This window comes from Vulpes vulpes, chromosome X, assembly GCF_048418805.1.
Source record: "Vulpes vulpes isolate BD-2025 chromosome X, VulVul3, whole genome shotgun sequence".
Classification (NCBI taxonomy): domain Eukaryota; kingdom Metazoa; phylum Chordata; class Mammalia; order Carnivora; family Canidae; genus Vulpes; species Vulpes vulpes.
Genome location: NC_132796.1, coordinates 42,726,396 through 42,751,497, shown reverse-complemented (window position 1 = coordinate 42,751,497; position 25,102 = coordinate 42,726,396). Strand labels below are relative to the sequence as shown.

General features: G+C 52.2%; 1 protein-coding gene across 9 annotated transcripts in view; it reads left to right on the top strand.

The window, feature by feature from the left end:
• Positions 1 to 24,251, top strand: part of IQSEC2 (IQ motif and Sec7 domain ArfGEF 2) — a 78,794-nt gene extending 54,543 nt beyond the window's left edge. For 5 of the 9 annotated variants that reach the window (XM_072744411.1, XM_072744410.1, XM_025988662.2 and 2 more), the window contains 13 exons: positions 4,782 to 5,043; positions 6,270 to 6,671; positions 7,734 to 8,629; positions 10,093 to 10,254; positions 10,737 to 10,859; positions 11,856 to 12,022; positions 14,416 to 14,555; positions 15,946 to 16,071; positions 18,248 to 18,347; positions 18,912 to 19,073; positions 20,632 to 20,805; positions 21,327 to 21,376; positions 21,974 to 24,251. In XM_072744411.1, coding sequence (XP_072600512.1) covers positions 4,782 to 5,043; positions 6,270 to 6,671; positions 7,734 to 8,629; positions 10,093 to 10,254; positions 10,737 to 10,859; positions 11,856 to 12,022; positions 14,416 to 14,555; positions 15,946 to 16,071; positions 18,248 to 18,347; positions 18,912 to 19,073; positions 20,632 to 20,805; positions 21,327 to 21,376; positions 21,974 to 22,939 — 3,730 coding nt within the window. In that variant the 3' untranslated portion in view covers positions 22,940 to 24,251. The remainder of the gene's footprint in view (positions 1 to 4,781; positions 5,044 to 6,269; positions 6,672 to 7,733; positions 8,630 to 10,092; positions 10,255 to 10,736; positions 10,860 to 11,855; positions 12,023 to 14,415; positions 14,556 to 15,945; positions 16,072 to 18,247; positions 18,348 to 18,911; positions 19,074 to 20,631; positions 20,806 to 21,326; positions 21,377 to 21,973) is intronic. The other 4 variants (XM_072744414.1, XM_072744413.1, XM_072744417.1 and 1 more) reach the window with 1 other exon arrangement.
• The last annotated feature ends 851 nt before the right edge of the window (positions 24,252 to 25,102 follow it).

Below are 25,102 nucleotides of genomic sequence, written 5' to 3'. Positions count from 1 at the left end.
AACTCCCTACAGAATATCCTGCCCTGCTTCTCCCCATCTCACTGCATTGGCTCACAAGGTCACTCACTCATTTCTACCAGCTCCTCTTAGGCAAGGAGCTTCCTCCCCATGGAAGCATTTAAGGCAGCAGGGAAACTAGTTCAGGCTCTGGGCTTTGGCTTCCTGTCCTACACACTTGCTAGCTCTGAGACCTTTTGGCAGTTACTTGCCCCCTCAGAGCCTTTTTCCTCACCTGCAAAATAGGAATCCTAATTCTTCCTTCACGTTTGTCATGCAGATTAAATAATATGCCAAAATGCCTGACACAGGGAAGGTGCACTGTAAGTGTGAGTTTATTTTTATTCTGTGCAGCCACCCCCAAGCAGAAGGAATCTCTCTCCTGAGCTCCCCCAGCACTTCCTCTGTTCCCCGGCCTTGAGAACTTTCAGCTTTGTACTGTGTTATTTGTGTAACATGGTTTATTTCCCCCACTGCAGAGGATGCTCTCCAGCTTCCCCCACAGAATAGCCCAGAAGACAGTGTACATAGGCATGCATGCACATGCGCACGTGTGTGTGTGTGTGTGTGTGTGTGTGTGTGTGTGCTTGTGTTCTTTGCTCCTGCTGGGAGGAGTCCAGGGGGGTGTCTCCCAGGCCCTATCTGTAGTCCTGAAACCCAAAGAGGGAATTGCATTTCCCTCTAGCCCTGCATAGATGAGAAACAAGTACAGAGAGGGAAAGGGGCATGTCCAGGCTCACACAACTGACAGTCAAGACCTGAACGAGAGGGGATCCCTGGGTGGCGCAGCGGTTTGGCGCCTGCCTTTGGCCCAGGGGGCGACCCTGGAGACCCGGGATCGAATCCCACGTCGGGCTCCCGGTGCAAGGAGCCTGTTTCTCCCTCTGCCTGTGTCTCTGCCTCTCTCTCTCTCTGTGACTATCATAAAAAAAAAAAAAAAAAAAAGACCTGAACGAGAGAGGAGAGATTTTCCATGTGATCAGCATGCTCCTCAGTGTTTTGGGGGCCCTGAGTAAAGGGATTTCACATCTCCAGGTCTGATTTCTTCGGCAGTATGTATGATATCAGAAGCAGCACCCCCAAGCACTGTCCTTTCTGCCAGGCCCTGTTGGGGGAGGCTGCATTGACAGCCTGACCTCCCTGCCACTATTCCCTCTGCAACCAAAATTGGGGGCCAGCTCTGAAGGGAAGAATTGCCAAAGAGCGGAGAGCCAGGGGCAGCATGAAGCTGGGAGTGGCAAGAGGTGATTAGATGTCAGGAAAAAACAGCCTGGGCCCTGTGCTTGCATCCTGACTTTCTCTCTTGATAGCTTGTGTGACCTTGAGCAACTTTATATTGCCTCTCTGAGCCTCAGTGTCCTCATCTATAACACAGGGCTAATGGTGTCTGCCTTGATAAGTTTCCAGGACTCAGCTCATTAATGCTCTTGCCCTCAGGGTAGAGGTGGCTATAGGGCCCTATGGCAGCAGAGGAAGGACCTGTAAGCCAACCCGTGTGGAGGGGGCAGTCTGCATGGATGGGCACACCTGAGCTAAATGTTGAAGAGTGAGCCAGAAGTAGCCAGGTTGAAGTAATGGGGCAGAAGGTATATGAGGCAGGGTTCAGGTCAGGAGAGCCATCCATGGCTCTGGTGAGGTAGCTGGAGATTATCCCATGGATGATGATTTCTATAAAGCCAGAGGTAGATCACATCCCTCCTCTGCCCTTTCAGAGCAAAGCCACAGTCTTTACCATGGGCTCAGTGCCCTTCACAATTGGGCCCCCCTTACCCCCTGATCTTACCTCCTGTCACTCTCCCCTTGTTCACTCTACTCCAGCTACACTGGCCTCCTTGTTGTTTTTTGAATATGCCAGGCATTGTGGTTTTTTTTTTTTTGGTTGTTGTTGTTTTTGTTTTTTACCGCAAAGTCTTTGCACTGGCTCTACCTTCTGTCTGGATTGCTTTGGCTTCAGGTGACCATACCACTCACTCCCTCACTTCCATCTGAGCTCAGCTTATACGCCCTTTCTTCAAAAAGACATTCCCTGACTGCCAGGTTGAAACAGCACCTTTTATCACTCAGCTGTACTTTCTTTCCTAGCACTCATCTCTACCTGAAATTATAGTCTGTATTTATAGCTTGCATCTCCCACTAGAATGTCACCTCCCCTAGGGAACACATCTTCTGTGTCTTGTTCACCATTACATTTCCAGCACCTAGCGCTGTGCCTGGCACATGAAGAATGGATTGGAAGAGGATACAGGAGGGGGAGGTCAAGGCTTAGGTGGGAGGACTTATTAGGAAAGCCACCAGAGCTCATTCATTGACTCTGGCACTCCAGACGCTTCTATTGAGTGACTGTTCAAGGCCTTGTGCTCTGTGTTGGCAAGGTGATTACCAAATTCTCTTCTTGTGCTGGGATTCTGGGAATCATGAACACAAATAGCTGTCACGCTTTGCCAAAGCTAACCAGCACCATAAAAAGAAGGACAGACATGTGCTATGTGTGGGAGCTCTGAACAGGATCAGCAATAATTTTTGGCTGGAGGCGGGCTTCAGGAGGGCTTCTTAGTGGTGGCATATGACCTGAATCTTGATGGAAGTAGGGTGTGGGGGGATTTCTCGGGTTGCAGATGGCAGAGATGATAGGGACTGCATTCCAGGTGGAAGGTACTGTATAAGCAGTTTCAGAGGTGGAAAGCAGAGGAGTATTTGGGAGAAACAGAATCTGGGCCAGGCTGGAGCGAAGGGTGGATGGGATGGGGAGCTGGCAGCAAACCCTGCAGTATGGCTTAATGTTTAAGACTGTGAGCTCTGGCGTCAGACTGCCTGGATTTGAATCCTGGTTCTATTGTTAGTAGCTGTGTGACCATTGACAAGTTACTTAACCTCTCTGGGCTTCCGTTTCTTGATGTGTAAAATGAAGATAAATCACAATTCTTATCTTCATAGGGTTGTTCTGAAGAGTGAACAGGTTATTAAATGTGAAGTTGTAAGAATAGCACCTGACATGCCAAGTGCTCTGTAAGCATTGGCTATTGTATCTTTGAGAAGCCTCCATTGCCAGAATAAGGAACTTGGGGCTATCTCTTGTGGGCAGCGGGAGCTATGGATGGTTCATGAACAGAGGGGACAATTGGATCGATCCTGGGTTTAAGCTGTGTGCTGAGAGGGAGAGGTTTGAAAGGTTGATGGGCAGGATCCTGCAGTCCCTGAGGGAGGTGGAGAGGAACGTCTTAGATGCCCAGGTTGGTTGGGAGTGGGGCTGGACGAGGTCTGCCCCCCAGAGTGGGACTTCATAAGCCCCTGAGGCCCCAGAGGAGAAATAATTTAGAGTAGAGGGCAGTTCCCCAGTCTGTTTCTGCCTTGTTCCTGGCAGTGTCATAGACTGATATCATAAGGGTGGAGGATGAATGGTGGGAAGAGGGGGCTCACTAGGGTGGAGCTGAGCTCTACTACTGCAGCCCAGGACCCAGCCTGGTGGGTGGGTGCAGCCTGCCCACTGCACCCAGCCTCCAGCACAATATGCTCTCCTGAGTTCCATGCACTCCAGCTTGCCTTGCCCTGCATCCAGGCCTCTGCCAAGTAGAGGTTTGGGAGTGGCCCCTTAAGCCTTTCCAGCCAAGAGCCCCCCCAACCATGTGCCTGCCCAAAGCAGATAATTCTCTGGGCTCTATGACACCCATTCCCCCAACAATGCCCATGCTTCACCCACCTGTCCCTCCCCTCCTGAACCCCTCCGCCCTCCTCCTCACCTCTGTGGCTCCTCACTTTGCTGGCTAGGCTCAGGGCACCTGGGCTCTGTTGCCACCTGGGTTTCCTGGCAGCCTGGTTGCCATGGTACCATGGGAGCAGGGCTGGCAGAACAACAGCTCTGGGAAACCAGGGCAGGCAAGGCCCAGTACCCAGCTCCTGCCAATCTTCGACCTTGAGACTTTTGCCCCCTCCCTCCCTCAGCAGAACAGAGAAGGCCATGAGGAGAAAAAAGAAGTTGCCCCTCAGGGCTGCTCTTTACCTGTGAGGATGCTGAAGGGGAGGTGCTTCTCGCTGTCCCAGAGCCTGGCAGCCAGAGAACCCTGGGAACTGGCCAGGCCCATGTCCAGGCAGTTGGGGGCAGGAGGGAGCAGGGCTGGGCGGGGTAGGGATGAGTCTGGAGGTGCAGGAGGCAGGAGTGGGCCCCCAGGCCTGGGGTCAGGGCCCATCTAGGTGGTGCTGCAGGATCAGACTGGGAGTGGAAACTGTGACACAGTGCTGGAGACAGAGCCATGAGGGGTTGGAGCTGAGAGGGGAAGGGGCCCGGTGGTGGGAGGGGTGGGGCTGTGAGGGACCTGGCCAGCAGGGGAAGGAGGGTTTGGGGATGGAATCATGAGGGGCTGAGACTATTAAAAAAGGGGACTTGGAGTGGACGAGACCAGGAGGAAGCTTGTCCGGGCATAAGGCTGTGAGGGGGCATGACCATGAAGGGACCAGGTGTGAGGGGTGAGTGGGGACCAGGACAAGCCTGTGAGGAGACCCTGTCTTGAGGTAAAGGAGTCTCACAGCTGGTGCTGTGAGTGGTGGCCAGAAGGGCAACATGAGGGTAGGGCTGGGAATGCAAGGGGGCCCGAAGGGAGGAGACTGCAACAGGCAGCTTGAGAGGGTAGAACTTCCCTCTGGCCTTTAAATATTAGGGTTCCTATGTCCTCAAGGAAGCCGGGGAGGCTGGGGTTGTGGGAAGGGAGCCGATCCACTCACATCCAGTCTGGCTGTGCAGGCCCATCTCCCGGTCCCACATCTTGGCTCATGTTATCTCATCCCCACAGTGTGGAGGGTGATACCCCAGGCAGTGACCTGAGCACAGCGGTTGATAGTCCTGGGAGCCAACCCCCCTACCGGCTGAGCCAGCTGCCCCCCACCAGCAGCCACATGGGGGGCCCCCCAGCTGGGGTGGGCCTTCCCTGGGCTCAGCGAACTCGCCTCCAGCCAGCCAGTGTCGCCTTGAGGAAGCAGGAGGAGGAGGAGATAAAGCGCTCCAAGGCCCTATCGGACAGCTACGAACTCTCCACGGACCTGCAAGACAAGAAGGTGCAGAGGAGACAGACAGCTCTGGCGGGGAATGAGAGTGGGAATGGGGGGCCCTGAGAGAAGGGAGGGATCGGGGTGTGACCCTCAAGGAAGGGTGGTATCCAGGGGAGGCATGGGGAGCCTAGAATAGAAGACTAGCTCTAGGATCCTTCACCCTACTAGGGACTCACTCCCTCATTCACCACCCATCCGCTGAGTCTTGTTTACTCAGCAAATATGGATTGAGCTCCAAGCCCATGCTGGAGACATAAAGGTGAATGGGACCACGACCCAGTCCTCCAAAATCTGTCTGATAGGAGAAGGACACACATAAATTGACACTTCCAGAAGAGTGTGCTATAGTACAACATATATATCACACAGGATATCAGTTAGTTAAAAAAAAAAAAAAGTGGGAGGGGCACAAAAATGCCATGAATAGGAAAAAAAAAAAAAACCCTGGAAGGACATATACCAAAATGTTAATTGTGGTTTTCCTAGGTATTGGGACTTTAGGCAAACCAATCTTCCTTCCTCCCTTCTTTCCTTCCTTCTTTCTTTCTTTCTTTCTTTCTTTCTTTCTTTCTTTCTTTCTTTCTTTCTTTCCTTCCTTCCTTCCTTCCTTCCTTCCCTTCCTTCCCTTCCTTCCTTCCTTCCTTCTTTCCCTTTCTCTCCACTCTCCCTCCCTTCCTCCCTCCCTCTCTTCTTTCTCTCTCTCTTCCTCTTTCCTCCTTCTTACTCCCAACTTATTTTTTACTTTCTTTCCATTTTTGGCTTCTGTGGGTTCTTTTTCAAACTGTTTTTGGGATAACAGACATCTACTTCCTATAAATAAGAAAGAAAATCGCAGGGGTGCCTGGGTGGCTCAGTCAGTTAAGCATCTGCCTTTGGCTCAGGTCCGGGGATTGAGCCCCAGATTGGGCTCCCTGCTCAGTAGAGAGTCTGCTTCTCCTTCGCCCTCTCCCTCTGCCTCTGCCCCTGCTTATGTTCTCTATCTCTGTCAAATAAATAAATAAAATATTTAAAGAGAAAGGAAGGAGGAAAGAAAGAAAACCACAAGCCAGCCCCATGTGACAAGTGCTATCTGAGATTAAAGTGAGGACCCAACACAGAGCACAACCTGGAGTGTCCAGGCAGCTCTAAGCAGCTAACTGTGACTGGGGGTGGTAGTGTGGTTGAGGCCCAGGGAGAAGAATGAGGCTATAGAGGGTTTCTGACCTTGTTTTCCTCCATCTTCCCCATGCTAGGTGGAAATGCTGGAGAGGAAGTATGGAGGCTCCTTCCTGAGCCGCAGGGCCGCCAGGACCATCCAGACAGCCTTTCGCCAGTACCGCATGAACAAGAACTTTGAGCGGCTCCGAAGCTCAGCTTCTGAGAGCCGCATGTCCCGCCGCATCATCCTTTCCAACATGCGGATGCAGTTCTCCTTCGAGGAGTATGAGAAGGCCCAGAACCCTGCGTACTTCGAGGGCAAGCCTGCCTCGCTGGACGAGGGTGCCATGGCTGGTGCCCGGAGCCACCGGCTTGAACGAGGGCTCCCCTATGGAGGCTCCTGTGGAGGGGGCATCGATGGTGGGGGAAGCTCCGTCACCACATCTGGAGAGTTTTCTAATGACATCACAGAGCTCGAGGACTCCTTCTCCAAACAGGTCAGCATCCACGAAAAGGGCCTTTCCTCCCCAGCCCCATACTCTGGCTATTCCTATGGCTCTCACCTATATTCCAAACTGAAAGAAGTTGCCTAGCAAGCATTTGAGTCAAGGCTGTGAGATTGATGAGAAAGAATTGGCCAGATAAAAAATCATGTAGTTAAAACAAGCAAGCTAAAAATCTATGTGGGATCACAGTCTCTGAAGACTTGACTGGCACTGATGAGTGTGCTTCCAAACTCACTCATTTGACTACTGGCAGGAAAATTCAGGTCCTTACCATGTGGGCATCTCTATGGGACTGCTCATGGTGTGGCTTCCCCTAGAGCAAGGGGTCTGAGAGAGGGGGAGGGAGGGGGAGAGAGAGAGAGAGAGAGAGAGAGAGAACAAGAGTTATCAAGAAGGAAGCTGTAGTCTTTCATAACCTAATCTTTGAAGTGACATCCCATCACTTCTGCCATATACTGTTGGTCCCACAGACCACACCTGGGACATAAAGTTGTGGATCCCAAGAGGTAGGGATCTTTAGAGACCATTTTGGAGGCTGGATACCACAGGGAAACAGGGTTGCCAGTCATGGTTCAGAGTCTCAAGTGATAAATATTACAGATTTCCTAAGACATAACCAGACAGAGGACTCTGGGACCCCAGAGGAAGCTGGGATTTTGGTTTTCCCTGGGGGATGGCAGAGGCAAGAAATGTGGATTGAATCAGGGTGGAGGTGTCATTTGGCTTGGGTCTATAGGGACATGAAGGAGGTATTGAGATATCTGAGAAGGGACCTTGTCACTGCCATTATACAGCTCCTGTGAGCTCACAATGGCTCCCTGGGAGCTATTTTATATACTGCAGAGAACCTGTGGAGGGGGAGGGGAATTCCTTCTTCTTGGCTGACCCACTAGGAAGATTCCCCCCTTCTCCCTCCCTTCCTCCCACCCTCCCTCTCCGCTCCCTCCCCTCTTCCTTCCCTTCCTCATTCCTCCCTTGCACCATCCCACCCTCCTACCCTACATCTTTCCTCCCTCTCTCTCCCTTTCCCTCTTCCCCTTTCCTCCTGCACAGGTAAAGTCTCTGGCTGAATCCATTGATGAGGCCCTGAACTGCCACCCATCAGGGCCCATGTCTGAGGAGCCAGGGTCAGCCCAACTGGAGAAGCGGGAGTCAAAGGAACAGCAAGAGGACAGCTCAGCCACATCCTTCAGTGATCTTCCCCTCTACCTGGATGACCCAGTTCCCCCACCATCCCCTGAACGACTGCCCAGCACAGAGCCCCCACCCCAGGGCCGGGCTGAGTTCTGGGCACCAGCCCCTCTTCCGCCAGTTACTCCACCAGTGCCACCAGGGACCCGGGAAGATGGTGCCCGTGAGGAAGCCACTCGCAGGGGTCCTGGGTGCTTGGAGTGCCGGGATTTCCGGCTGCGGGCCGCTCACCTTCCCCTGCTTACCATTGAGCCTCCTAGTGACAGCTCCGTGGACCTGAGTGACCGCTCAGATCGCGGCTCTGTCCACCGCCAGCTGGTGTACGAGGCTGACGGCTGCAGCCCCCATGGGACCCTGAAGCACAAGGGGCCACCAGGCAGGGCCCCGATCCCCCACCGCCACTACCCAGCCCCGGAGGGCCCAGCCCCAGCCCCACCAGGGCCCCTGCCACCAGCCCCCAGCAGTGGCACTGGACCCAGTGGTGTGGCTGGGGGTCGGAGGTTGGGGAAGTGTGAGGCAGCAGGCGAGAACTCTGATGGTGGAGATAATGAGAGCCTTGAGAGCTCCAGCAATTCCAATGAGACCATCAACTGCAGTTCTGGTTCCTCTTCGAGGGACAGCCTGAGGGAGCCTCCTGCCACGGGTCTGTGCAAGCAGACTTACCAGCGAGAGACGAGGCACAGCTGGGACTCGCCAGCCTTTAACAACGACGTGGTACAGAGGCGGCACTACAGAATTGGCCTCAACCTGTTTAATAAGTACGTGCTCCCTGATCCTGCCTCCGCACCTGTTTCTACCCTGCTGGGGGTGTTTGACTGGGGCGGGGGTGCTGAACTCCAAGCAGAGATCCTGCTTCCCCTTGCTGTCCTCTTATTTCATGGATGGGGCTTCTCCCCAGCTTTTCAGGGAAGAGGATTGGCAACAGGGTGGCAGAATAGAAAGCCCTCCCCACCATACACACACACACACACACACACACACACACACACACGCACACACCGTCAGAGGCAGTTCTAGTCTTCATACTGCCTCTGACTGGCTATGTGACCTTGGGCAAGTAACTTCCTTCTCTGGGCCCCAGTTCACTGTCTCTAGGGATGGATTCTGAACCTCGGTTCTTCCACATCCCCTTTTTGGTGGGGGAGGTAATATGATGTATAAAGAGCTCTGCTCTGAGTAACAGGTACCCTGGGCCCCAACCTGACTTCAGCTGAACTGTGTGTGCAGCCATGGGCAAGGTGTGTGCCTTCCTTAGGGTTTCAGTTCTTCCACCTATTGATTAGCAGGGTGTGTAATGTTTGAAGTGCTGGGGAGCATGGTGGGGTGCTGGAGTCATCAGTAACCATGATTGAGCTCTTTCTAGGTGCCCGATCTTGTTGCCAGGTGCTTAGGAGTGGGGTAGAAGTGTGACATTTGGTCAGAAAATAATTAGAAAGCAAATGCTCTGTGTCTATAGCCTAGGAGACACTGCCACCTGTATTTACTTCTCACAATAGCTCAGTAAGGTGGGAAGTAGTGTCCCCGTTTATATTATAAAAAAGAACTGAGGCTTGGAGAAGTAAAAGGAGTTGTCCTGTGTCATACAACTGGTAAGTAATGGGTTTGAGACTCTGGTGGCACCAAAGTCTCTTCCAAATTCCAGCCTTGTGGCGTCCTAAGGCTCTGGGGTTCTGACTATGGGATAGTTCAGACCCAGATTTGGCCTTGTGGAAAGTAGGGAGTATCTTCTCTGTCAAACCACCCACAGAGGCTGGGTAATACTTTGTCTTAGTGGGATGTGGGAGGCAGACAGAGTAACCTCTTCACCTTCCTATTCTGAGGGTCTGTGACCCAGGGAGAAGGGCTTCGCCTGGAGCTCATGCCTTTTCCTGGGACTCCTCTATGCCCCCTAGGAATATCAAAGCCCCTGGCATATAGCAGCCTCCCATTAGATCTTCATTTTCTTTCCGTTGTAGTGTGGCTCCAGTAAAGGAGGCAGTTGGGTTGAGGATACCTTGGAAATTTGGAAGCTCTGCAAGAGTATCTTCCTCTGCCTGGGCCTGTTTTCTCACCTGTACCATGGTGTCATTGGACCAAATTATGTATTCAGTTGACTGCATAGCAAGGAAGTTGTCTTGGTTCTCTGAGGCAGTGGTTGAGCCCCAAGTTAGTGCAAGTAGTGGGGACAGGGGGCGGAGCTCCAGGCGGACAGCCATCTCATCTACCTCCCCTCTTTCTGCAGGAAGCCAGAGAAGGGTATCCAGTATCTGATCGAGCGGGGCTTCCTGTCAGACACACCGGTGGGAGTGGCTCACTTTATCCTGGAGCGGAAAGGCCTGAGCCGGCAGATGATAGGGGAATTCCTAGGGAACCGGCAGAAGCAGTTCAACAGAGATGTGTTGGAGTGAGGACCCCAGGAAGGGGCAGAGACTGGGCTGGGGCTTCCTGGAAAAGGAGGGCAGGAGGGAGGAAGTGGGCAGCTGGTCTGTTGTGCTCAGATGAGCTTGACAAAACAGGATGAAGAGACTTTCCTGTTCCCGTACCCCTGTACTTCACAAAAGCTCTCATCTCTCTTGGCTCTATGCCAAAAAGTCTTTCTGGGTGGCCCGGCTTATCCCCTGCCCTGCTTTAGGCCCCCATTTTCCTGTCTCTGAAATGAGTGGGTCAGTGGAAAGGACCCCGAGTAACCATGTAGTCTGGCCCTGACTTTCTGGGGGTGGATTCCATTTCAAACATTCCTTCCTCATAAGGACCTGCTAGGGACCATGGGTCCAGATTTTGGAAGTCTTGTCAGTGGGGGTGTCTGTCCATTCAGGCAGGTCAGGGTAGGTCAGAGGTTTTCTGCAGAGGACTTGAGAGTGCCATACCCACTTCTGTGTTTCTCAGCTGTGTGGTGGATGAGATGGACTTCTCCTCCATGGATTTGGATGATGCACTCCGGAAGTTCCAGTCCCACATCCGGGTTCAAGGCGAGGCCCAGAAAGTGGAGCGACTCATTGAAGCCTTCAGGTGTGCCTGTTTCCCCACTCTCCCCAAGCAAGATTGGGGGTGGGATGGGGATGGGGAGAGGGGTCAGTACAGTGTGCATCTCCAAGTTACCTCTCTGGGCCTCCTACTTTCCTCACCAGAAAATGGAAATGATAAATCCTACCTTGCCAGGCAGTTGTGCAGTTGTGAGGATCAGAGGTAGCGTGCCTAAAGTGTTTGGTTCAGCATCTGGGACGTGGGCATCCAATAGGTGACAACAGCAGCCACAGCTAATATTTATTGAGCACTTACCAGGTATCAGGTGCTAAGCTGGGCACTTTACACAATTATTTCTCTGAAGGCTCACAACAACCCTGTGAGGTAGGTGCTTTTATTGTGATTCCCATGCTGCCGATAAGAAATTGGAAATTTAGAGAGGTTAAGTAACTTGCTCAGGGTCATAAAGTGAATAAGAGGCAGAGCCAGGACTTGAACTCAAGGGTGTTTGCTTTCATGACCAGATGCCCTTAACTTAGTAGAGTTAATGCTTTGGGGATTAGGCAGACCTGGATAGAAATCCTGGCCCCACCACTTTGGGGTATTTAGCAGAGAAACAGAAGAATTCCTAAGAACGTGTTGCCCATAATGGGAGAAGGATTTGACTTGTTAGTCAGAAAGATCTGGATTTTCATCTTGTCTTCACCATTTACCAGCTCTATTACCCTGAGAAAGATACCTCTTCACTTTGGGCCTCATTACTTCCTCTGTCACACGGGGCTGCTAATAGCTACTTTGTAGGATTCTGATAGGATTACATGACACAATGTACCTAAGTCCCCTAGCAGAGCTCCCGAAGAGGTAGTGGTTGTGATTTTTACACACTAGTGTTGGGAAAACTGAAGAAAGAGGTTGTACCCAAAAGGCTTGGGAGTATTTCTTGGGGGAGAGGGTTGGTGGCACCAGACTCAGGACAGAGGGGCACTGGTGGGTAGGTGAAGATTACTGGTGCCTGATCCTGGCCCTGATCCTGCCCTGCAGCCAACGATACTGTGTGTGTAACCCAGCCCTCGTGCGCCAGTTCCGGAATCCAGACACCATCTTCATCCTTGCTTTTGCTATCATTCTCCTCAATACTGACATGTACAGTCCCAGCGTCAAGGCTGAACGCAAGATGAAACTAGATGACTTCATCAAGAACCTGAGAGGTGACCCCAGGCCCCCCTGTTGGCTTGTCCTGTCCTTCCCTTTGGAAGGGAGAGTGGGCAGGGTGGGAGTGGGCTGGGAAGGAGGAGGGAGATCATATAGGCTCCCTGGATATTAACCTGTGATGTTCTCTGATTTCCTCCAAAGCTGCCATATTCCCTTATTAATTCACTCAAATACTTGTCCATCCACTCATTCCTGCACTGAACACTGACTGAGTGGGTTCTGGGGTTACAACAGTGGACGTGAGAGATGAAAGCCCTGGCTCTTACAGAGCTTATTCTAATCCACCCAGGCATTGACGCATCACTCCCTCTTCCCCTCTCCTCTTTATTTATGCTCATAAAGGCTCATTTAATTATGCTCTGTGCTCCTTCTCCATCCATACATTTATTGATTCCCTTGATCAGCCAGCCAACACTGAGTGCCTCATGTGTGCCCGGCCCTGCAATGGGGACTTAGGACACTGTAGCCCCTGCCCCGAGAGAGCTCCCGGTTTGTGGGACTGACTTATAGTACCAGATACCCAACACAAGAGAATAAATAAGTGAATCATGATGTCAGATAGGCCAAAAGTGCAGTCAGAGCTCAGAGGTAGAAGAGCCCACCTTCAATACACTTCCTGGAGGAAGTAGTATTTTAAGATTGACCTTCAAGGCATGGACAATGTGACAATGTGACAGAATAGCAACAGAGGAGGCTTACCTAGCAGTAAGAATAAAAAGGCACAGAGGTAGGAAAAGTTGTTGGGAGAACAATTAAGATGGGGTGGACGACCTAGTCAGAAAGGTCAGTTGGAATCAATATATGAGGGCCTCAAATGCTAGGTGAAAGGTGTCACCTTGACCTTTTTTCTTGGTTTATTGTGTTGATATCAAGCCTGTCATCTCACTAAAGAGCAGCCTACTAAAAGCAGCACAGATGTTAGTATTATTTAAACAGAAATGAAAGAGAGCAATAGATTTGAGGAAAAACAAACAGATGAGACAAATTGGCTGACCGACAGGCTTTGCACAGTTGCTGAGCTTAAGCTCTCTGGCAGGTGAGATAAAAAGATGATGTGATGAAGGATGTTCCCTTAGCACCTGTCCAAGGAGGAGGTGTGGCATTTCCAAAGGAGAATACAGTTTCTCTAGCAGAAGATTTAGGGGGAAGAGTGAGTGGGTTTCACTCAGCAGATAGTCAGAAGTGGAGAAGGATGGTAGACTCGGGGGGAGGGAGTTAGATCAGAGGCCATCTGGAGCTGTCTTCCAGACTCCTGCTGTTAGTCATTTGTTCATTCACTCATTCTCCCCTTTCTTTCTCCCTCCCTCCTCCTCTGTATGTATATGTGTATGTGTGCATACATATGGTTACATGCATACACATGTGTGTGCATACATATATGTGTATATATACGTGTGTGCATATATTATTGTATATGTGTATATGTATTTGGAGAGGAGGTACTTCCTCTCTAGGTATATGTGTGCATATACATATATATGTACACACATTTATACATATATATGTATTATGTATGTGTATATCTTTCCCCCTCCAATTATTAAATAAATAAACAAGCGAAATGAATACTTGCTCATGCCCAGAAATTTTGGAAATAGAGCAAAGGGGAAAAAAATTGTTTAATTGTCCTGAATTCTGCTGCCTAGAGGCAGCCATGGTTGATATTTTGCTGTTTTATAGTCTTTTTTCCCCCCTCAGCATATGTAACTTTTTATACAGTTAAGATCACAGTTAAGCTGTGAATGTAATTTTCATCCTGCTCTTTCCACTTACTTTGCTCCAGGAATTTTCTCAGGCTTTTTTGTAAACATCAAGTTTTTAATAGCTGTAAATTATTAAGTGGATACATTCAGCTTTAGTTGACTATTCCTCTATTGTGAGGACTTAGGTTGTTTCAAAGTTTTCCTGTAAGTAGCACTTGCACATGTATCTCTGCACTGTTTCTGAGCAGATCCTTAGGGTAGATTCCTAAAAGAAGAACCCCAGAATATTTAGGCTTTTGCCAGGTTACCTTCCAAAACAGTTATGTTAATATATGTGCCCACTTCCCTGCCCTTTTACTAACAATGGCTATATCATCTAATGCTATTTTTGCTAGTTAGAAGGGGAAAAAAAGTACCTGATTATTTTAATCCCAGGTGCTCTGAGTTGCTTAGAAAAAATCCCCACGCTGGGAAAGAAAGCAACTGGGTATCCAGTTGTTTGCTGAACAATAGTCCTTGGTGAAGAGCAGCTCTTCTGGCCCAGGCCTAAGGGACTGAGGGGTGCCCACTGCCTCCAGTCCCAGCCATTGCTTGCCTTCCTGCCTGGGTGTGAGGTATTGTGGAGAACCGCTACCACCCACTCCCCACATTTATACAATATGCCTCTGTGTTACTCCCCTACCCAGGGGTTGACAATGGTGAAGACATCCCCCGAGATCTCCTGGTGGGCATCTACCAGCGTATCCAGGGGCGTGAACTGAGGACCAATGATGACCATGTGTCCCAGGTGCAGGCCGTGGAGCGCATGATTGTGGGCAAAAAACCAGTAAGTGCCTTGGGAGGCTACAGAGGGGACAGGGTTTGGGTTGGCTTCTGCCAGAGTGGTAGGTAAGCCAGTAGCCCTCTCAGAGCCCCAGACTCCCCTCTCCTGCTGACTGGAGTGAGTGATAATGCGTTCTCAGGGGTCATGGTGCAGAGTGCGATGCTCTTAGGGGAATGCATCTAGCACATTGTTTTGTTTTTAAAGATTTTATTTTATTTACTCATGAGAGATACAGAGAGAGAGAGAGAGAGAGGGGGGGGGGGGCAGAGGGAGAAGCAGGCTCCATGCAGGGAGCCCGACGTGGGACTCCATCCCGGGTCTCCAGGATCAGGCCCTGGGCCGCAGGGGGCGCTAAACCGCTGCCACTGGGACTGCCCGCATCTAGCACATTGTAAGACACATAATGGGTGCTGTGTAAATACTAGCATCCTTCCCACCTCTGTTTTTGCCTCTCCATCTCAGGTGAGGAGCCAAGCTCATAGTTAGCTGATAACCCAAATGAAGTACACGCTCTAGTCTTGTGGTCAACAGACATTTACAGATACCTTTCCACAGAGCCCAGCATTGTACCAGGGAGTAGGGACATAGATATGAATCAGTTAGAGGCTCGTCCTTGGGGGCACTCACAGCCTGGGAGTGGGGGGTGTCAGACAGCACAATACTTCTGCATCATAGTTAGTCTAAGGGAGCATAAAGGAGGGAAAGGTCACGGCACCTGGGTGGCTCAGTTGGTTGGGCATCTGCCTTCAGTTTGGGTCATGATCTCAGGGTCCTGGATCAAGCCCCACATCAGGCTCCCTGCTGCACAGGGAGTCTGCTTCTCCCTCTCCCTCTGCCCCTTCACCCCACTCGTGTGCACGTTCTCTCTCAAATAGATAAATCAAATCTTAAAGAGGGAGAAGTCATTTTCAGTCCAGGGAAATCAGGAACAGCTTTTTGGAAGAGACAACACTAGAACTGGGGTTTGGAGGAAGAGTGGAATATGGAGCTGGGCAAGAAAGGCATTCCAGTGATACCTGGATGACTCAGTGGCTGAGTGTCTGCCTTTGGCTCAAGGGGAGATCCTGGGGTCCTGGGATTGAGTCCCACATTGGGCTCCCCACAGGGAACCTGCTTTTCCCTCTGCCTCTCTCTCTCTCTCTCTCTCTCTCTCTCTCTCATAAATAAATAATATTTAAAAAAAAGAAAAAGAAAAGAAAAGAAAGGCATTCCAGACAGAGAAAGCTATTAGGACAAAGGCAAGCCTAGGCCTTTGTTGTTTAGACTCCTTGTGTCAGAGTGACAGTGATATGTATCAGAGGTAAACTTCCTCTTGAGGTTGAGTGATAAGGTGCCAGAGGCCTGAAGCTGGTATTCTAGCCTTGTTGACACCTATTTCTTCATGCCTGTCTAGGTCTTGTCTCTTCCTCACCGTCGACTGGTTTGCTGCTGTCAACTCTATGAGGTGCCAGATCCAAACCGCCCACAGAGGCTAGGGTTGCATCAGCGGGAAGTCTTCCTCTTCAATGATCTCCTTGTGGTATGAACGATCTCCTTGTGGTATGAGGATACCTTGTGGTATCCTATGTGGGGGTGGAGATGAAGGGGAGGTGGTAAGTTCAGACCCTGGGTCCAGTATGAACCATGCTAACATTGGCAGGTGGAGGCATGGTGGGTGAGGTGCTTTATCATGTGATCTGTGCAGTCCTGGATAAGGCACAGGCCCCCTCTGCCCCTCTATTACCTTTTGCGTTCTTTTGGAGGTAGTGACAGTGGCATAGGGGGAGAAAATGTGAGGAGCAGGGGAGCTGACAGACCTACAGTCTGGGAAGTGGTAGGAAACGTCCCCATCCATCTCAGTACCCCAGAGTGCTGGCTGGAAGGAGGTGAACCTGTGACCCTGGGGTCACTCTGAAACCTTTGGGTGGTCAGGACACTTGAAGTGATTCTTAAAACCAAGCTCATCACCACTACATCTTTTAGAGCTGGGACTCTTAAGGACTCTGCCAGTAGGAAAAGAATTTCAGGGCCTCCTGTCCAACCTCTTACCCGGTGCAAGAACTAGTTTCCTGCATGGCCCCCTGCCTGCATGACTGCAGAGAGAAGGCTGCCTTCCTCTAAGGCAGCCAGTTTCCTGGTTAGACAGCTCTGATTGATAGAAACTGTCTCCCAATGAGTTTCCGCTAACCATCTTCCCCAGGTCCTTGCAATCACAAAGAACAAGTGTTCTCCTGCTCTGAGACAGCTTCCCAGGGATTTGAGGACAGTGACCTGTCTCCCCCACCACCCACCCCCATGGTCTTCTGTGCTTTAGAACAGGGTCTCTCAATTTCAACATTATTGACATTTGGGGCGGGATAACTCTTTGTTGTAGGGGCTATCCTATGCATCAGAGGACATTTAGCAGCATCCCTGGTCTCTACCTACTAGATACCAGTAGCACTCCTTTCAACCAAAACTATTTCCAGACATTGCTAGATATGCCCCCAGGGTTCAAAGTCACCCCTGGTTGAGAATTGCCACTTTAGATGAAGCCCCTCTGATGCTTTTGCTAAGCCTTAATTTCCTCCTCTGTGAAGTGGGGCTAATCCCTCTCTCATGGGGTTGCCATGAAGATGGAGTTAAGAAGTTGGATGTGGAAGAACCTAACCCAGAGGAATGATTGGCCCACACAGCTGCTGAGTAAATGTCTCAGTACCTGTCACATACTGACACCTGTGTGTGTCCAGCCCCATACTAGGCACGGGGTTCCCAGAGATGAATGAGACTCAGTCCTTGTTCTCAGGACTAAAAGAAAAGAAAGAAAAGAAAAGAAAAGAAAAGAAAAGAAAAGAAAAGAAAAGAAATGCTTTGCATAACCATGCACTGTAACCATCCTGAAATGAAATACTTTGCTTTTAAACACTACTTGTAGACTGTTTGAGATGTTCACAGCCTATGGTGGTTGAATCTAGAGTGCTCAAGTATGTGCTCAAGTACTTGGTAAAGACCTTGGGGTATTGAGAGGAAGACTCAAGACATCCATTCCTTGGCATTTGCCATTGTTTTGCTGGGTTCCGGGGGGTGGGCATGAGACAGGAAAATGAGACTCCTCTTGGTACTTCTGGTCCAGCAGGGGGCAATCCATCCTCAGAGTGCTCACCTAAAGCCTCATGGTGAAAGGCACTGAAGCAGCACTCTCAAGTTCCAAAAAGGGGAGGGGGGGGCACCTAGGTGGCTCAGTCGGTGAAGTGTCTGCGTCTGGACTAGAGTCCAGGAATCAAGCCCCCCCATCAGGCTCATCAGGCTCATCAGGCTCCCGGCTCAGCAGGTAGTCTGCTTCTCCTTCTCCCTCTGCCTCTCCCTCCCATTCATTCTCTCTTTCAAATAAATAAATGAAATCGTTTTTAAAAAGTGGGGGGCAGGATGGGGGAGTCTGTGAGAGGTGTTAGGTAGAACAGACTTTCTGGAGAGAACAGCCTTCAGTTACCTCCTATAAAAATCGTAAATGCCTTTTATGCGTCATTACATCAGGAACTTGCGTTTTCTCCCCGTCTGCTCCTTAAGCTTCAGTTTTTCCCAACTTGTGGGTATGAGTGTTTGTGCGTGTGTGTGTGTGTGTGTGTGTGTGTGTTAGTGGCAGTGGGAGGGGAGGGCGGCTGTGAGAAATAGGTGTCATGTGGAAATTCCTCACCCCAAACTCTGCCTTTTGTCTTTTTCCCGCCCCCCTGCCAAAGGTCACCAAAATTTTCCAGAAGAAGAAGATCTTGGTGACATACAGCTTCCGTCAGTCCTTTCCTCTCGTGGAAATGCACATGCAGCTCTTCCAGAATTCATGTGAGTCCTTCCTTGGATCCCAGCATCCCCAAAGTCTATGCTATAGCCCCTGTACTCATCCTTCATCCGTACCAATCTCCAGTTTTTGGAGTCCTTTGCAACTGGACCAAGGTCTCCAAAGCACCTACTTGGTCCTAGGATGGCAGGGCAGGCCAGGGTGAGGTATAATTTGGGTCTGTGCCCTGGGGAGCTCGTGATCTGGCAGAGAGCTGTGGTGTGTATGTTTTCCGGTGGGCCGAAGAGATGGTGATCACACTGTGCTTTGCAGGACTGAGCCAGTGGAGCTTTGTGGGGTGGCTGCGGAAGCAATGTGAGTAGAGGCAGAGGTGTGAAGGAAGGGGTTCGAGAGAGCAGCTAGAGTTCACTTTGCCTTTATATCTGGAATAGAGGGAGTAATGGGGCCATAACTACCAGGAACTTGGGGGGGGGGGCTTAGGGAGGCAAAGGGGAGCCACTGAAGATGCTGGAGCAGGAGAGGAAGCTGGAATTGAGAAAAATGCGTTCACATATGAGCCATTTTGCTTCCATCCTGACGAAGGTGCCCGACCTCCTGCTTCCCCGCAGATTACCAGTTTGGGATCAAGTTGCTGTCTGCAGTACCTGGTGGGGAGCGCAAAGTCCTCATCATCTTCAATGCCCCCAGCCTCCAGGACCGGCTGCGCTTCACTTCCGACTTGCGTGAGTCCATCGCTGAGGTTCAGGAGATGGAGAAATACCGCGTGGAGTGTGAGTATTGCAGCCACGCCTCTTTCCCCTTTCCCTGACACAGTACCCCACAGACACCAAGAATCCTGTCCTCTGAGAATCTCAGAGTTGAGGGTTAGCTTGTCCAACCTTCCTACCCTCATTCTAGGAGCCTTTCAGCCTCTGCTTGAATACCTTCAGTGACAAGGGGCTCATTACCTCTGAACTGCAGATTATTATTCCAAGCCCTAATTATGAATCAACTCCTTCTCTTGAAAGGCAGCAGGGAGAAGAATCAGGGTACCAGAGGTAGGACTCTAGTTTCAGATCCAGGTATGCTACTTATTATTTAGATAAATGGGGGCAAGTTGCCTGACTCCCCAAGCCCCAATTTCTTCATACATAACATTGGAAAAATGAAATCTCCTTCATAGAGTTGTGGAGATTCAATGAGGTAAGGGAGACAGGGTGTCCTCTTCTCACATTCAGGTTCCTGAGCAGTGTCCTCATTGCCCATCCTTCTGGCCACCAGAAGCCACATCAAGTCGCTTAAAGCATATATAATGGAAAGTGGTGATTACATCTCATTCCACTCAGTGTCCTCCAAGTTTTCTCTTCTCCAGGATAAGCAACAGTTAAGTAACATGGTGTTGAGGAGAAAGGGGCAGGCAGACACAGAGAGAGAAACTAAGGCAGTGGACAGCTGCTCAGTGAGCTCATCATGGTTCCAGGGTCTACTCTTCTCCTCAGCAAAGCAGGGTCACACATTTCAGTTCCTTGAGACCAGATCCTTGAGACTCAGGGGATATTCAGAGAGGGGTGAGCATACCAAGATGAGGGGGAAGGCCACAGACAGAAGTCTCCATGACCTCCTCCAGGAAATGAGGGTATAAAGAGGCTGGGGAGCTCAGGCTCTGGACTCAGGCAGACCTGCTTCCAGAGTATCGGCTCCCCGCCTTCCAGCCGTATGACCCTGGGCAAACTCTATGTATTCTTGGACTCTCAGTTTCTTTATCTGAAAACTGTGGATGGTGGTGCTTACCTCTGAACTGTTGTGAGATTGAGCAAGATCAAGTATGCATAGCACCCAGCATACTGCTGGCACATAACAGAGGATTGCATTCCTTTTGGTTTCCTGCTCCTGTCTTTCCAGGAGCCCTCTGCTCTGAGAACTGAGCAGACTTTGGAATGCTTGCCCTTTGCAAAATCTAGAATCTCTGCCATAATCTAGAAGATTCTTCCTACCCCTGGTGTGACCAACAACTCTGAAGCTTTGTTTTGAAGGGCAGGGGTGGTTTGGGAGACTAGAATGAGAGTGGGCAGGGAAGCCAGGAACCAGAGGTTGCCAGAGGAAAGGGGGGGAATAGGAGGAACAGAGGGAAACCCCAGCTAGAGCTAGGGGAGATGGTGCAAAACAGGGCTGGGCACTATGGGGGGCTTCAGAGATGGAGCTGAAGTGGGAGGGAATGTGCTAAATGTCCAAGGGGCAAAGCAGGAGGCCTGGAGACAGAGCGGGAAGGTTCATGGAGGGCTGGGGGCAGTTAGGTGGCCTTTAACTCCTGTTCTTGACCCTCTCTCCCTGTCTCCCCGACTACCCCAGCGGAGCTAGAGAAGCAGAAAGGTATGATGCGGCCTAACGCCTCACAGCCTGGAGGGGCCAAGGACTCAGTGAATGGCACTCTGGCCCGCAGCAGCCTGGAGGACACATATGGGGCAGGCGATGGGCTCAAACGGGGCGCACTCAGCAGTTCCCTGCGAGACCTCTCTGACGCAGGCAAGTGTTTGGGGCCCCTGCCCTGGCCAAGGAGATGTGGGACCGGGTGTCCTCTCTGCCTCCTCTCACTGGCCTCCAGCCTTCCCTGCACCTGCCATACATGCACGCACCCTGCCTGCCTTCATCCAGAGCCCTGGGCGCTACACCGCAGGGGGGCCTGGGAGCCAGATCAGATCAGGTTGAGCCTAGAGTTTGGGCCAAGGAGTGTGAAGCGGGGCCACAGTCTTAGCTCCTCTCTCTTGCTGCTCCACCTCTCCTCTCCTCTTCTATCTCTCCAGCACCACCTTTCCTCCTCCATCTTTTCCTCCTCTCACTCCTCCTCCTCCTCCTCCTCCTCCTCCTCCTCCTCCTCCTCCTCCTCCATCTCTCTTCCTCCCTGCCTTCCCCTCTTCAATGGGGAAAAGGGAATAGGGGTGTCTATCTCCGGGAGGGGCCCAGGCCTGGTGCCCAGCTCTGGAGCCCAGCAGGGTGGGGAGAGGGGGTTGCTGCTCTGACGCTGGGCTCCTTGCTTATGGGTGCAGGGAAGCGGGGGCGGCGTAACAGCGTGGGATCGCTGGACAGCACCATCGAAGTAAGTGCCAGCTCCTGCCCCACATGTCCTCTGCATGAGCCCTGCCCTGCCATGGAGCCCCAGAGGAGGAGGGGACCTGTTGCTTCCCCCTCTTCCCTGACGGGAACCCTTAGGCTGCCTCTCCCGGCCACCCACTCTCTATCTGTCAACTCTGTCTGTCCTCACTCTGCCTGTCTCTCAGTCTTTTTTCCACTCTCCCTAGCCCCGCTCAACCCCAGGGCTGCTCCGAGTAGAGCTGTCCTTGGAGTTGAGCCATGAGAAGCTCTCACCTCCAAGTCCCTGCCCTTTGAGCCGGGGCAGGTCATTCTGTGTCTCTCTCTCGGGGCCTGACACTCTTCCTGCCTGCAAAATGGGGATGATGAAGAAGGACTACTTCTTCCTCTCCCAGTGGAGGCTCAGATGAGATAGTAGATGTGACAGCAGAGTTCTGCAAGCTGGGGAGCTCTGTGTACAAAGTATAGGACCGCTATTGGTTTTCATGATGCCCTGGGGGTTCCTGTCTCCCCAGCTCCAGACCCCCAGGGGCCGGGTGGAGTTTAGGGTTGGGCATTTAGGAAGTCTAGACTGGCCTGACTTTCCCCCCCTCCCCGCTTCCAGGGGTCTGTTATTAGCAGTCCACGCCCTCACCAGAGGATGCCACCTCCGCCCCCACCCCCGCCGCCAGAGGAGTACAAGAGCCAGAGGCCCGTCTCCAACTCCTCATCCTTCCTGGGCTCCCTGTTTGGAAGCAAGCGGGGCAAGGGGCCCTTCCAGATGCCACCGCCGCCAACAGGCCAGGCCTCTGCCTCCTCTTCATCTGCTTCTTCCACCCACCACCACCACCACCACCACCACCACGGTCATAGCCATGGTGGCCTGGGAGTGCTACCTGATGGGCAGTCCAAGCTCCAGGCCCTACATGCCCAATATTGCCAAGGACCAGGCCCTGCCCCACCACCCTACCTCCCACCCCAGCAACCTCCTCTCCCCCCACCTCCTCAGCAGCCCCCACCCCTGCCCCAGCTGGGCTCCATTCCACCACCTCCCGCCTCGGCCCCACCTGTGGGGCCACATCGCCACTTCCACGCCCACGGCCCAGTCCCAGGCCCCCAGCACTATACCTTGGGCCGGCCAGGCAGGGTGCCCAGACGGGGGGCTGGAGGACACCCTCAGTTTGCTCCACATGGCCGCCATCCCCTGCACCAGCCCACATCCCCATTGCCTCTGTACAGTCCTGCCCCCCAGCACCCTCCAGCCCACAAACAGGGCCCTAAGCACTTCATCTTCAGCCACCACCCACAGATGATGCCAGCAGCAGGGGCCACTGGGGGCCCTGGATCCCGGCCACCAGGAGGCTCCTATTCCCACCCTCACCACCCCCAGTCACCCTTGTCACCGCACTCACCCATCCCGCCCCACCCTTCCTACCCACCCCTGCCCCCACCCTCCCCCCACACCCCACACTCGCCCTTGCCACCCACCTCCCCCCATGGCCCACTGCACGCCTCTGGGCCCCCTGGCACGGCCAACCCACCCAGTGCAAACCCCAAGGCCAAGCCAAGCCGGATCAGCACCGTGGTCTGATGATGAATGGAGGGAGTGAGCTGGGGCCCAGGGAGGTCTGGGGATTCTACAAGAGATTCCCTGGTTTTTCCAAAATATATATACACATAGAGATGTCCTCCTCCCCACTTCCTCCCTGCCTCGGCACCCTTCCTCTAACCCCCAACAGTTGCCATGGGGTTTCCTTCCAGATTCAAGGATCTTTGCCACTTAAAGCCTGGACACAGGGCTCTCAAGCTCTGGGGAGTGGTGAGGACCTTTCGGAGATCCTTGACCTTTTTGTTTTTCCTCTCTCCACCCCCCCCCCCCCCCATTCCCCACTCCCTGAGGTGGCCTCAGGCCTGAGAACCAATGTGAGCAACCTGTCAGCTCTAGCTGGTAGAGAAGGGCAGGTAGGTGTCAGGAGCAGTGAGGGTGAAGGCTTCCCCAGAGCACCTCTAGCCATGGGGGCCTAGGAGGGAGCTCTGTAGAGTTGTGGCCAAACCTCAGCTGGCTCGGCTCTCTCAGACCTCAGGGCCTGGCTAGATTCCTCCGTGTGTCTCTCCACCTGCTGGAGGAATGGGGCTATCAGTGCACTCAGTGGGTGGGCCGCCACTAACACTGGGGTGGGGGGGCCTCCCCCCACCCTCCGCAAGGGGCAACGCTTCCTCTCCAGAACCAGCCTCTGTCCTCTCTCCAGTGGGCCCCAGCCCAGACCTCTTCAGCTTGATCAAAGTCCAGACAGGTTTTGGAGGGGGGTGCTCAGGTCTAGGATGAGAAGGGCACTGCCCTCCCTCACCCATGTTGCATGCCCCCCCACTCCCTTATACCTCCCCCACCTACAACTGAAGACAATGCACTTTATAGATCTTGCCCACATACACCTCGCTAGGGCAGGGCACCCTGCATCAGCCCTGGGGAGAGAGGCTCCCAGAGGGCCACCATAAGCCCATGATGTTCCTTCCTGAGGCAGATTGAAGCCATCAGAGCAGGGGTTGGGAGCCAGGATGCCTGAGTCCTTCTGTCCATCAAAATGTCTGCTGCCTCTCCAGCCCCTTTACAGCCCTGTTTATTTATTATAAATATATTTTTTACAAGCCCCAGCTCCTCTTCTTGCCCCGCATATCCAGCTCCTTTCTCAGCTCCTGCCTCCCTCTCTCCCCTCCACAGTGGGCTGCAGTACAGACAGACAGAGCCTGGCTGTATGAAGGTCCAAGGACCCAGGGGCTTGGGGGTGGGGGAGGGCAGCAGCCAGAGGGGCTGTATGGAGAGGAGCTGGGGTTCAGGCATTGTCTTTTTTCCTCCTTGTATATAAGAATGTATATTTGATGCCTCATAAAAGACCTTGTGCTCACCTCCTGCCTCTGCCTCCTACTTATGCCCCTTCCCCCTGGGTGGAGCCCATGGAGAAAGAGGCCTTAGCCTAGAGAGGTAAGGAGCTAAGGGTAGCAGCTCAGGCAGCTGGGTGGGTGAGATGCCTTAGTTGGGTGGGAGGTGGGGAAGAGGGAGGTTTCCCTGTCTCAGCTCATTAGCTGCCCAGGTGACAGCAGCAAGGGTGTGGGCTCTGGAGTTGATCCAGTTCAAATCCTGAAGCTTTCCCTTCTGAGGCATGCACACTTGGGAAGAGCACCCTCTCAGTCTCAGTCTTCTTACTTTAAAATCGAAGGTGATAAGCCGTTGCCGCCGTTGCCACGTGGAGTTGGGATGATGACATGCAGGGAGGGATGAATGTCAAGCCAAAAGCATGGAGTAGGTGCTCGGGAAGTTACTTCCCTGCTCTTCCTTTCACAGGTCTGAGACTTCCTTCTGCTCTTTTGCCATCTATGCTTACCCTTCCTGTGGCTGGCCTGGCTTTACCCTGGGGCATTCCCTACCCTCCACAGCAAGCCATGTTTCTGTCCTTGAGAGGGAGGTTCGGGGGCGTGACAAGGGGGGTAGTAGGTGACCTGGGCCAGGCATCCAGAGGCTAGATACATTATAAGAGTTCTTATGTGTATCCACTTAGGTCCTCAGATAACAAATAGCTGGATTCTCTTCAGTTTACAAGGTAGGGGACAAGTCCAGAGAAGGGAAAGGTCTTTTCCAAGGCCACACAAGTCAGAACAAGGGTTCCTGAGTTCTCGGCCAGGCTACTGTCCAGCCCTCCAAACTGCCTCCCTAGGAAATGAACATGTTTCCAACCCTACTAGTTATATCCTGGGGAGC